This window comes from Piliocolobus tephrosceles, chromosome 10 (assembly GCF_002776525.5).
Source record: "Piliocolobus tephrosceles isolate RC106 chromosome 10, ASM277652v3, whole genome shotgun sequence".
NCBI lineage: Eukaryota > Metazoa > Chordata > Mammalia > Primates > Cercopithecidae > Piliocolobus > Piliocolobus tephrosceles.
The window spans coordinates 72,738,971-72,752,832 of NC_045443.1; the positions used below are offsets into that span (position 1 = coordinate 72,738,971).

The window sequence follows — 13,862 nt, forward strand, 5'->3', positions numbered from 1 at the left end:
GCCGCCTGGGCTGTCTGCCTGTGGATTTCATTTCTGCCTTTTAGTCTTTTCAGGGTTTCTAATATAACACAGCTACACTGTAAAATTTCAAAAGGTACCAGGAGTTAAGCGATGCCCCAGTAATACAATATTACGTTATTCTTTCATTCTTGTGATAAATCCAATTTAGTCATGAGGTTTCCTTAAGAGATGGCTAGATTCTTGTTAACTTTTTATTTACAATTTTTTGCATTTATTTTTGGAATTGTGCTTGGCCATATAATTTTACTCTTGCATTTTTCCTTGATTTTGACTTCAAGGTTGTATTAGCCTCATTTTAAAAAGCTGGCATTTGGAAATAATTTTTCCTTTAGTATTTTGGTTACAGTTTGTATAAGATTCTGATTATTTAATTTTTGAATATTTAGGAGACATTCTCTGTAAAGCTATTTTGTTCTGATGCAAGTGTGTTCTGTGTAAATTTTAATTACTGATTAATCTTTTTAATCATTATGGGATATTTGGGTTTGTGGAAGACTGTGGCAAATTTTCTGTTTTATCCACATTTCAATGAAATACTCTTATATTTTTATACATACTTCATGTGTAGTTATATTTCATTTATGTCCTATTACTTTTGACTTGTACTTTGTCTCTTTTTTGTTGATCAGTCTTTATTAGAAAACATATTTAATCTTGGTTTGCTTCTTATTTGAGATAGGAAATATAGCATAACAGTGATATATACAGACCTTGGAATCAGATGGTTTAACTCAAGAGGTGATTAAGAGAATTACATTTGATTAAATACACAAAATTATCTGAGCCTCCCAAAAAGTAATTTTTCAATACATTTTAGCTATTACTATAATTAAGTTCTAAATTTTCTATCATTTAACCCAGTTTATATTTTGTAGCATTCATTGCTCTCTGACATTATCATTTTTACTCATCTTATTCATTTAATTTTAAAATTGAGTATAGATTTTTCTCTCCTCATTTTTCCACAATAAAAGGGATTCTATTTTTTCCTGGTAACCATTATATCCAAAGCTAGAATCATGCTGAATATATAGTAGAAAGTCAAAAAATTAATTAAGTATTTTTTAAGTAGATTATTTCCTAACGAAGTGCTAGATGCTATTAGAATGGTAAACTGGGGAGGAAAGTTTGATGTGGAAAAGACATTGAGAAATATTTGGAGTAAGGAACATTACAGAAATGAATGAGATTGTTGATGAATAGTTCTGCATACAAAAAATTCAACATGAACAAATTACCTTTCTTCAGGGACTTGAATTGGGAATGAAAGAGTGGGAAAAATAAAGTTAACTACTTTATAGCTTTATCTGTTTTTGACGTTTGTGCCTTCAACACAAGAGGTGTTTTAGAAATATCTGTTGATGGCCGGGCACGGTGGCTCACACCTGTAATAGCAGCACTTTGGGAGGCCAAGGCGGGTGGATCACAAGGTCAGGAGATCGATACCATCCTGGCTAACCTGGTGAAACCCCGTCTCTACTAAAAAATACAAAAAAACAAAACAAAACAAAAAAACACTAGCCGGGCGAGGTGGCGGGCGCCTGTAGTCCCAGCTACTCGGAAGGCTGAGGCAGGAGAATGGCGTGAACCTGGGAGGTGGAGCTTGCAGAGAGCCGAGATCGCGCCACTGCACTCCAGCCTGGACAACAGAGCGAGACTCCGTCTCAAAAAAAAAGAAATATTTGTTGACATAACACTGTTGGTAGGAAGCATTGTAAAGAGTTTTAAGTACTGTAGGATTGAGTAGGAAGGTTTCATCTTCTTGTTAAAAAGTCAAACTAATTTTTGTTGATTGTCTTATTCTAAAAGCCACAAAAGCAAAGAAATATCTTTTCTTGCTTTATAACATTTTATAATACTAACTTTTATTTTTACTTTAGGGACTCCACAACTTATTATACCTAATCGTATGTATCAAAATGTTTTAGTATTAATTAGATTATTTCCTCCCATTGAAAATGAATTGAACCCTTAACTATTCTGGTTTTGTTTTCATTTTTGACAGAAAATCCATTTCTGAAGCCAATGGGGAGAGCACCTCAGCAGATAGCCTTTAATCCATTCAGCCTAGGTTTGCTTCTTCTGAGAATCTTTTAATGTTATTTATATACAAAAGAAATTATCAAATGTTAAAATAAAGGAAGTTTCTTGCTTAATATAACTTATCATCAGTTTGATTCTTTACTGAATCTTCTACACTCTTTCCTGATACCTAAATTTAATGTTTGTTTTTAACTCAGAAAATGTATTGTAGTATGGAAAATGGATAGCAGTAGAATAAAGTCTTAAGATTATTTTAAATTACAAATCCATATGTACAACAAAAGTGTTCCACTCCTTAATTTCCTAATGAGAATGGATTTCCATTTTAGTTATAGTACTTTTAGAGAACTAAAGTCATTTCAGATATTAGATAGTTTCCTTATATACCAGCAGTTTCCTTTATGAATACCATCAACATCATTCAGAAACAAAATGTTACCGAGGAAAGTTTTTTCAGATAGCATATAATGTTATACATTATGGACATAATCAATGGTTGGGGGAATAAATCAATGAATTAAATTCAAAAGGAAAATTAACTAAATTTTCAACCTTTAAAAAGTAAATATATGTTCTGCAAATTAAAGTCGCACTCTTCGGGAGATTTATTTTTAAATATGCCCCATAGAAAATAACAGGATGCTAACAGCATATCTTTTAAAAGCCATATAAAATTAGTATAGGCAACAACATCTCTACAAATCAGAGAATTATTCAATTCTGGCATTTCTTTTTTCTGAAGGAAAAAAATATTTAATAAATTCAGTTTTCAAAAATCATCACTGCTGAATTGTTGACTCCTGTGGAGTAAATTATCTGTTTTTCTTCTCAACTAAGGCAAGCTCCAGCTTCCTTCAGCTATTGTATTAGGGCTCTCTAAAGAGACAGAACTACTAGGTTATATGTATGTATAAAAGAGAATTTATGAAGGAGAACTGACTCACATGATCAAAAGGTGAAGTCCCATCTGTAAGCTGAGGAGCAAGGAAGCCAGCAGTAGCTCAGTCCAAGTTTCAAAATCTCAAAAGTCGGGAAGCTGACAATTCAGCCTTCAGTGTGTGGCTGAAGGCCTGAGAGCCCCTGGTAAACCACTGATGTAAATACAAGAGTACAAAAGATGAAGAGCCTGGAGTCTGATGTTTGAGGGCAGGAAGTGTCCAGCACTAGAGAAAGATGAAGGCTGAAAGATTCAGCAAGTCTGCTCTTCCATCTTCTCCTGCCTGGTTTATTCTAGCCACGCTGGCAGCTGATTGGATGTTGCCCACCCACATTGAGGTGGGTCTGCTTTTCCCAGTTCACTGACTCAAATGTTAATCTCCTTTGGCAATACTCTCACAACACACCCAGGAACAATAGTTTGCATCTTTCAATAAAGTTGACTTAACCATTACAAGTCTACCCCTTGTCTACTTGAAAAATACACATCTCCTGAAATAATATATAATCTCCAAATAAAGACGATAATAAGGCTATAATTATGTCTAATTTACAGCTATCCTTTGTTCAACTGGAAGTGCTCTAATCGTTAACCTAAATGTTATTACATAAAGTTAACAACACTTAAATGTCTAAATGAAGTCAATAAACCTTATGTCACATGATAAAGGAAAAATGGAATAAAATGAAGATGCTTTCTTAGTACAAGCGTACACATGCACAAACATATTCTTAACAAAATAAGGAGAAAATACTTATGACAATGACATTCCTCGTTTCTGCAACTGGTCACGTGATTGTATTCATGACTACCTTCTACTACTCATTCTGTATTCTCTTTGCCTTCTGCAACCACCTCAGTGGGTCATGAACTTTTTTTCCTGGTCAAGTGACCTAAACCTCCATTCCTGAAGAGTCTGAGCCATTTGTAGTCCCGCCTGGATTGGGTTGTTAGTTTCCCATTGACCTTAGTCACAGGGCATGGCAAAACTAAGAAACGCTCCATGGAGTCTCCTGTATTCCATACATACTCTTCCTTATCTCCATTATGGAGTAGTAGGCTGATTTCATCTTTTTTGTTTTGTTTTTGTTTTTTGAGACGGAGTCTCTGTCACCCAGGCTGGACTGCAGTGGCACAATCTTGGCTCACTGCAACCTCCGCCTGCTGGGTTCAAGTAACTCTCCTGCCTCAGCCTTCCAAGTAGCTGGGATTACAGGTGCCCATCACTGCACCCAGCTAATTTTTGTATGTTTAGTAGATGGGGTTTCACCATGTTGGCCAGGCTGGTCTTAAACTCCTGAACTCAGGTGATCTACTTGCCTCAGCTTCCCAAAGTGCTGGAATTACAGATGTGAGCCACCATGCCCAGCCTGATTTCATCTTGATAGTTTAAGTTAATCACCCCAGCCAACACTGTAACTCTTGTTAGCTTGTTGACTTAGAGGTAGAAGGAGCCCAAAGTGACCAGGTGGCAATCCTAACCTCCAGTTTAACAGAATACTTCTTGTGTCTCCTGATGGCAGCATTTCTCCCTCTGGAACTAAGATCTGAAGACCAGCAGAATGTAATGTCATGGGAACAGGAAGCAAAAATTTTGCTAGTGGATCACTAGGAGTGATGGTGAGTGGTGTCACTTTGATGTCCGAACTTATGAATCTTGGCTATGAGAGAAACTGAACCATACATTGGATGCTGATTCAGAGCATACATAGCTTCTGAAGAACTTTGCCCCAGCCCTATAAAGTATTGTCAACTAGTTGGCATTGTAGTTATGACTTCAAAAGGCAATCCCATCATTCTATCAATCCAGCTGCTTCAGGATGATGGGGAACATGGTAAGATCAGTGAATTCCACGAGCATGAGCCCACTTTTGCACTTCTTTAGCCATAAAGTGAGTGCCTTGGTTAGAGGCAATGTTGTGTAAAATACCATTATGGTGGATAAGACATTCTGCGATTCCACAGATGGTAGTCTTGGCAGAGGCATTTTGTGTGCAATGCAAAATTGATCCAGAGTATGTGTCTATTCCAATGAAGGTATGTGTCTATTCCAATGAAGAATGACTCAGAGTATGTATCAGTTTTAATTTTTTCTGGAACTCCCATTACAGCAAAACAAGATAATAAATGTTTTTTTAACACGGGAAGTACTTTCTCCTGTCTGGCATATTGCCCATATGAAATGTGATGCTATTGTTAGTCCTGTGTTGGCAACCTCTGCTTGCAGAAATGTGTAACAGTCAATTAATTTGTCTCTTGTTTCTGCAGCATATAAAATATATATCATCAATATAGTGAATGACATAACAATCTGAAAATTTGTCTCTAACTGGTTGAAGGACTTGACCTACGAAAGTTTGACAAATAGTTGGACTATTAAGCATACCTTGAGGAAGAACTTTCCATTGATATCTTTGAGTAGGCTGTCCATTATTATATTTGGGTCACAATCTTGGAGTTGTCACAGGATAGTAAAAAAAAAAAAAAATCTTTAAGATCTATAACCATTAATTTCCAATTTTGTGGGATAAGAGTTGGATTAGGAAGCCCAGGTTGTAAAGTCCTCATAGGTTGAATACAAGCATTTACAGCTCTAAGATCAGTTAATAAGTGCCATTTTCCATTTTTCTTTTTAATGACAAGACAAACACAGGGGAATTCCATGTAGAAGTACCTGGTTCAAGTGAAGTCTTGATCATCAAATCAACATATGAACGTTTTTCATCCCCAAAAATGTAGGAGCTGTTTTTTTATCTTAGGAGAATTTTAATGAAATGTACGTGGAGGAGCTAAAAGTTTCAAATTTGCCTTATGTTCATATCTAATATATTGGTAACTAATTTAAACCCCCCCCCAAAAAAAAAAAAAAAAAAAAAAGAAGTACCTGGTTCAATATGCCCCTCGGCCATTTATTCCTTAACTAAATTATTTAAAGCCTTAAGTTTTTCTTTAGATAATGGCCACTGTTCCACCCAAACAGGCTTGTGGACAGTGGCTAAGAGTTTAAAGGATTGTAGTCCATTTTGAACATCATATTTTCGGCAGCTGAAGAAATATGAGGAATGCTTAAAAAGGCACCAAATTGTTGTAAAAGATTACGGCCCCAAAAGTTAATATTAATGAGAACAATATAAAAGCACACTTTTCCTTGTTCTCCTTTAGGTCCTACACAGCTCAGGGTCTCGACACTTTGGTAGACTATAGAAGCAGTACCTAGGCCGGATACAGTAACTGATACTTGTTTCCTTTTCCAATGATCAGGCCATTGAGCCAAGCATATAATAGATACATCCGCTCCTGTGTCGACTAATCCCTCAAAAAGTATCCCATTAATTTGCAATGAACATAAAGGTTTTTGATCAGAAACTAAAGTTTCCCAGAAAACAGTTTTCCCAGTACTACCGAAACCTTCTTGTCGAGACACATCTCCAGATAAGAAAAGGAAAAAAAAAAGCAAGAAAAGCAATTGTGCAATACGTTCCCCTGCCTCTAGGTGCATAAATTGTGAGACTTCTACCATAATAAGGATTTCATATCAATAATTCCTGGGACCACCATTAACCCCTGCATAGCGCTGCTGCTTCGACCTAGTAAAAGTCCTACATGTCCCTTTGGCAAAGGACCACACACTCCAGTAGCCAACTTTTATATTCCTCCATTAGGAGATAAAGTATAAGGCTGGACAATAGCTAGGTCAGCAGCGGCACTCTGCTTAGTGGCAGCATAAAGCTGAGAAACTGGGGTAGGGTAAGATTTCTTTAAGGAGGACTCGAGGTCATTCCTTGATGTTGTAAGCCACTGCTCACTGGGTACTGGGGTAGGCCTGCATTGTAGTTGTTGGGGCCCCAAGCCTGCGGGCCCCGGCTCCTGTTTCCCAAGAGGGGTGACAATACATTCCCACTTTTATCAGTTTTTGTATGGCATTCATTGGTCCAGTGTCAACCCTTGCCACATCATTTACACATATCAGATGGTAACCTTTTTTCTTTTAGAGCAGAAGAGCCTAATTTTTTCTGGCATTCCTGTTTAAAATGACCGGGTTTCCCACATTAATAGCATATATAAAGTGCCCCAGCAAACAATTGAGCATTGTAAATAGCTCCTCCAACACCTGCACAAGCCCGAATGTATTCATCTAAATCAGCTCCACTAGCTTTTAGAGGACGCAGCAATTTTTGGCACTTGGGATTAGCACTCTCAAAAGCCAGAGTATCCAAAAGAATTTTAGCAGCAGGGCCTGAACCTACAGTCTTTAATACAGCATCTTGAAGATGGGCTATATGGCTCAGTGGCTCCTTATAGGATCTTTACAAAAGATAAAGAAGTTTTACCCGCTATTTCAACCTTAGTCCATGCTTTTATAAACAAGGCTTTAATCTGAGTGAGAGCAATACCATCTAGGCCTGCCTGAGCATTAAGAGTGGCGTATTATCCTGAACCCGTAAGCTCCTCTTCAGTAGGTCCTGGGGGATTTCGGGTAGCATTTTTTCTAGCTTATACTCTTGTTTCCTCCCACCACCAACTTTTTAATTGAAGCCATTGTGAACGATCAAGGACAGCCTATCCCAGTGTTTCCCAGTCAATAGGAATCATCATATGTTCTGAAGAGAAGGAATCGAGAAGGCCAAGAACAAACGGTGACTGAGGTCCAAAATTAGAAATTGCAGCTTTCATTTCTTTCAAAAATTTAAATTGTAGGGCTGTAAAAGTCACATTCTGGCCACCATTTGGGAACTGAGCATTGGGGCCGAAAGCAGCCCATGTTATTGGGAATAATTTTAATTCCTTGAAATCATCCTTTTCCTTCGATTCCTTCTCCTACAGGAGGAAAAGGCACAGAGAAAACCTGACCTGACATAGGCAAGGAGGTTGGAGGTGGAAGCAAAGGGAAATCTTTTTCAAGGTAATAGGGAAGGCTCGTGGTGGAGAGATAACAGAAACAGGAGCAGTGGCACCTAGCAATCAATTTTAACAACTGTTGTAACATCTCTAAAATAGACTGCAAATCAGAATTTCCTTCAGATGAAGAAGGCATTAGCTCTTCTTCCTATTCCTTGTCCTCAGCAACCAGGGCGTAAATATGTTTCTCTCTAGGATCATTCCTCTCTAAAGTTTCAGATGCCTCACCTCCTGTGGCAGTATCACCACGCTCTGAGTCAGTTTCAAATAACTCTAATGCCTGAATAATGGAACTACACAAAGTCCACAAAGTCAGAGGCATCATTTGCCCTCGCTGATGAGCTCGACACAAGACTTTAACCACTTGTAACCATTCCTTTCGATTTAATTGCACTTTGGTTTGATATTGAAACCAATAACAATTTTGTTCAACATGGGCAAACAATCGCTTCAAAGTCTTATGTTCCTTAATTAACTTCTACTCCTATAGACATCAACAGTCCCTGGAGTAACCGCAAATATTCCGAGGCCAGAGAGGTGGAATTCCCCATAATTTTCCCGTGGGTCCCCCTTCTTATTTATTTACCTGCTCGCAGTCTTCCTGCGCCTGCCCAGGGTGTTCCCCCTCCGGTTCCTTGCTCTCGTGGAGCCACGGACCCTGCTCGCTGCGCCAGATGTTGGGGTCCGCGTGTTTCCTGAACAAAGGAATGAACACACAAGACAATACAAGACGAGACAAACGTGGCGGCCGATCCGAACGACATGCTCTGCTTTATTTTATACCGTCGTTTGTGGAATGTTAGCAAGTCGCCAGACACATTGTTGTTTCTCTGATCTTTCCCTGACTTTCTGAATTTCCAAGATGTTTACATATAAACAAGCCCCCAGGGTCTGCTATTTGCAACTGAGGCCAGTCTTGTAGGTTCCTTTGTCCTCCCTGTTTGCAGAGGAGGAATGCCCAGCTTCGTTTGCAAGAGCGGGACTATAATGTTAATGGGGGAATGGCCTGCTCAGTTGTAAAAGCTGATAGTCCTCTACAGGGAGAGAGATATGGAGAGGGAGGAGAGAAAGGGGAAGAGGTAGAGTGGGATGGGGAGAGGCAGAGAGAGATTTTTAGTTATTGGCTCACAGGATCCTGTGGGCTAACAAATGGAAATTTTTAGGGTAAGCTGTCAGGATGGAGATTTAAGTGAGAGTTGCTGTTGCAGTGTCTAGTCCAAATGTTGGAAACTCAGGCAAAATGTTTTATGTTGCAGTCTGGAGGCAGGATTTCTTTTTAGAAAAACTCATCTTTGTTCTTAAGGCCTTCAACTGGTTGAGATCCACTCACATCAAAAAGGATACTCTGATTTACTTAAAGTCAACTGATCATAAATTTTAATCACATCTACAAAAAAAAATAATCTTTAAAGCAACATCTAGACTAGTATAACCAAACAACTGGTCACTGTAGATTAGCCACATTGACACACAAAATTAACCATCACATTGCTATTTGACATCATGCATATAGAGTCTTATTTTTTTAGTAATGTAAGCTTTTGCTATTTGTTTAACTATCACATTGTTAAAATTCTCAGTCATAATTACTTGTTTTTTAACTTGTGGTATGAAATAACCTAAAGGCAAATTCACATGTATGTAGAGTTTTCTACCTATTGCATTGTTTAACATTTTGTTATCTTCATGGATTTTTAATTAAACATTTTCATTAATAATTAAAACATCCTCTGATTTTTAATATAATTACTCATTTATCCCCTTATACTTCTTATTCATTCAAGAGCATATGATTTTAAGTCAGATTAAAATTTAAAATTTAAAATTTTTTTACAGAAGCATATTCCCTGATGAAGAAGTACTTGTCAAAGACTGTTAAATTAGCACTGCTATAGGAACCTTCAAGTCATGACAATTCTTAGAAAATGGAGTCTATTCACAGGACTTTGGTCCATGCTAAAGCTATGAGCAGAGGCTAGAAAGGCAGAGCGTCTCCATCTTATTAGTGGGTTTTCCTCTTACTGTCAAGAAGAGAAAATTCTGGGCCAAGGATATGTCTTTTTTATTTCTTGTGATCTTAACAACAGCCTCTTGACAGGACATCTTGGGAAGCCTGTCATTGTCTGAGGTTCCTTTACTCTGAGTAGACTGTTAATAGCGACTTTAAGTAACCCTCCTATTTCAGTTAGTTTGGAATTGCTAGACAAACTGCTCTAGGCTTAGCTTTTTCAAACTACCGAGAATAGTTAACTCAAGATTTAAGTAGTGCATTTTTCTGGAGATTCTCTTGTCTTGCTAGGACAAGTTTGGGTTGTCAAACTCAAATAAGTGTGTGTTCCCAGAATTTGCTGAATCACTTCAAAATATGAGACAAAGAAATCAGACTTGTCAATAATATTTGGGCCAGTTTTCTACCTCTTGGGAGAAATGGTGAAGAGATAGTTTAAACAGTATTCTCTGTAGTTTATTATTATTATTATTATTATTATTATTATTATTATTATTATTATATGATACATCCCACTCAGTAAAAAAAAAAAAAAAAAAATGTAGAGTGACCAAAAATCCTAGTTTGCCTGAGACTGAGAGGTTTCCTAGAACATAAGAAAACATACCCAGAATAGGACATTATCTAACAAATGTAGAAGTAGTAACCCTTAGATTAAATCAAAAGGTACTATATGTACATTGACCTAAATGTACTATGTATATTTTTATAATAAAGTAACATATTACAAAATACATAACGACTGAACCTAAAAAGGATGAGGTAGAAATAAATTTAAAAATAAGTGTTAAAGAGATGTTTATGCCAGGAATATAAGAAGAAACACTTCTGACAGTTTTATATTATTTGCTTGCATTTGTATCTTGACAACTATATTGAATCGGCAATTTCCTCTCAGCAATTTTTCCAGGATATGTGATCATTTTGAGATGGTTGGCTAAGTTAAAACTAGGTAATTTAAACTGTAATTAAATTTACCTTTGATCACTAACTGTAGCAGGGGAAATAAATAAATTCCGTTATCATTACTTTTAGTGGAACTCCCATTTTCTCTCAGGAAAACAACATATCACTTGCCAATGTCCTCCAGACTAAAACTACCAGCAACTCACCTGTAGTTATATTCATTGGGTTTGCTTCTTGCAGCTAGGGAAACTACATTGATTATTACAAGAATAACTCAATAAATATTTATTAAGCATGCTCTCATGAAACCTAATATAAAAAAACATTTATTAAGCATGCATAATATCTGGCACCATACTAAGTGTTAATAATTACTTCTAGTCCTTGTGAATTCAATGAGTGAAAATAAGAGAATTTAAACTTAATAATAGTAATACCTAACAGTAATGTTTGCACTATGCCAAGCCCTAAGTGCCTTACAAATAATAACTTATGTAATTCCCTCAATAATTCTCAGTAAGGTAGATGCTATTAATTTTTATTCCTTGAACTACTAGTAAAGCTAAACATATTTTCATAAACTACATTCAAATTTACCAATATATTGTTTGAGAGTTATTAAGAAAGGCTAGGGAATATTATTTTCACCTTTGATGAAAAGATTACAGGAAGTTATTTCAAACATATGACCATACTTCATATTGACTTAATGAATACAGAACTAATGTGCATTCAGGAGTCAAATTTTAATATAAATAATCTCAGATTTAAACTCAATTTTATGGCTTGGTCTTTTAGAGACTGATATGGTTTGGCTGTGTCACCGCACAAAACTCGAATTGTATCTCCCAGAATTCCCACATGTTGTAGGAGGGACCCGGGGGAGGTAATTGAATCATAGGGGCCCGTCTTTCCTGTGCTATTCTCATGATAGTGAATAAGTCTCATGAGATCTGATGGATTTATCAAGGGTTTCTGCTTTTGCTTCTTCCTCATTCTCTCTTGCTGCCACCATGTAAAAAGTGCTTTTAGCCCTCTGCCATGATTGTGAGACCTTCTCTAGCCACATGGACTAAGTCCAATTAAATCTCTTTCTTTTGTAAACTGCTAAATTCCAGGTATGTCTTTATCAGCAGCATGAAAACAAACTAATACAGAGACAAATGATACTTTAGTTCCAGAGGTCCAAATTCCTCCTGGAATCTAGTTATACATAGTCCATCATACTTATATGTGAAAAGAGTAGATACAGGATGAATATTTCAACTACACCGTTATTTAGCCTTTTCTTTTTTTTTTTTTTTTTTTTTTGGTAAATTACCAGTTCATTTTCCACCTCTATTTTTCTAATGCTGCTGCTGTTATTCACTTTCTTAAGAAATTTTTATTTTTTTTTTGAGACAGTCCCACTCTGTTGCCAGGCTGAAGTGCAGTGGCACAATCTCGGCCCACTGCAACCTCTGCCTCCCGGGTTCAAATGATTCTCCTGCCTCAGGCTCCCAAGTAGCTGGGACTACAGGCATGTGTCACCACACCCAGCTAATTTTTGTATTTTTAGTAGAGACAGGGTTTCACCATGTTGGCCAGGATGGTCTCCATCTCCTGACCTCATGATCTGCCTGCCTCAGCCTCTCAAAGTGCTGGGATTACAGGCATGAGCCACCACACTCGGCCTCTTAGGAAATCTGAATGGCTCCCTGTGCATCTAGGATTTTAATCCTTGGACCTTTATCTAGCAAATTTCTCAGTTGCCCTATTTTACATTTTAATGAAGTAAAGTCTATCTTTCTACCTTTCAATGTTAGCTTTTACGTGTGGATCATTTTGGTTTTCTCTTAATGCTTCTCATGCACAATTATCTGAATCTGAAATTTGAATTATAGAAAAGATCAATTGAGTGTGTATAGAAAAGAAACAACAATGAGAGTCAATAAAATAAAATAAAAACAGTGTTTCTAATAACATCTATACAGAGAACAAAATAATACATTTCAGTATCTTCAGTCTTACTCCATGATCAATGTAGATTAAAAATACACTTTTAAATTTGCTAGCTTTTATCTAAATCAAAAAGCATATGGAATTAGAGTATTATTTCCTTAAAATTTCAAGTGCAGACCAGGCATGGGGGCTCATTACAATCCTTAATGTATATACACCTAGCAAGAGAGTATAGAAATATATGAGACAAAATTGATAGAATGACAAGAAGAAATAGTAGATAGTAGATAGTAGATAATGACAAGAAGAAATTCTCAATCTCATATGAAACATTTACCAAAATAAACTATACTCTAGACCATAAAACACACCTTAATAAATTTAGAATAGAAGTCATGTAATGCCTCCTCTCAGACCACTAGTAATTGAACTAGAAATCAGTAACAGAACGATAACCATAAAATTCTAAAATAAGAGATTAAATGGCACACTTCTAAATAACACATGGTCCAAAGAAAAAATATCAAAAGAAATTTGAAAATATTTTTAAATGAATGAAAATGAAAACATCCTAGCAAAATTTGTGGGATGCAGCAAAGCATTGCTTACAGGTAATTTGTAGCACTGAAAAAATATATTAGAAAAGAAGAAAGATCTAAAATCGCATATGCTTTCACTGTAAGAAACTAGAAAGAAAGCAAATTAAACCCAAAGTAAGCAGAAGAAATAATAAAAATTTGAGCAGAAATCAATAAAATTGTAAACAAAATTAATAAAGAAAATTAATAAAACCAAAAGCTGGTTCTTTTAAGGCATAAATAAGATTGATAAGCTTTTACGCCGGGCGCGGTGGCTCAAGCCTGTAATGCCAGCACTTTGGGAGGCCAAGACGGGCGGATCACAAGGTCAGGAGATAGAGACCATCCTGGCTAACATGGTGAAACCCCGTCTCTACTAAAAAATACAAAAAACTAGCCGGGTGAGGTGGCGGGCGTCTGTGGTCCCAGCTACTCAGGAGGCTGAGGCAGGAGAATGGCGTAAACCCGGGAGGCGGAGCTTGTAGTGAGCTGAGATCCGGCCACTGCACTCCAGCCTGGGCGACAGAGC

General features: G+C 36.9%; 2 protein-coding genes across 3 annotated transcripts in view; one reads left to right on the top strand and one right to left on the bottom strand.

Moving 5' to 3' along the window:
- The window catches only part of GLIPR1L1 (GLIPR1 like 1), a 37,615-nt gene extending 35,116 nt beyond the window's left edge, over positions 1-2,499 (top strand). Inside the window, exons 5-6 of one of the 2 annotated variants that reach the window (XM_023187755.3) lie at positions 1,902-1,928; positions 2,027-2,499. In XM_023187755.3, the coding sequence (XP_023043523.1) occupies positions 1,902-1,928; positions 2,027-2,118 (119 nt within the window). In that variant the 3' untranslated portion in view covers positions 2,119-2,499. The remainder of the gene's footprint in view (positions 1-1,901; positions 1,929-2,026) is intronic. The other variant, XM_023188525.3, reaches the window with a different exon arrangement.
- The window catches only part of CAPS2 (calcyphosine 2), a 121,375-nt gene that overhangs the window by 101,217 nt on the left and 6,296 nt on the right, over positions 1-13,862 (bottom strand). The gene's annotated exons all lie outside the window — the stretch shown is intronic.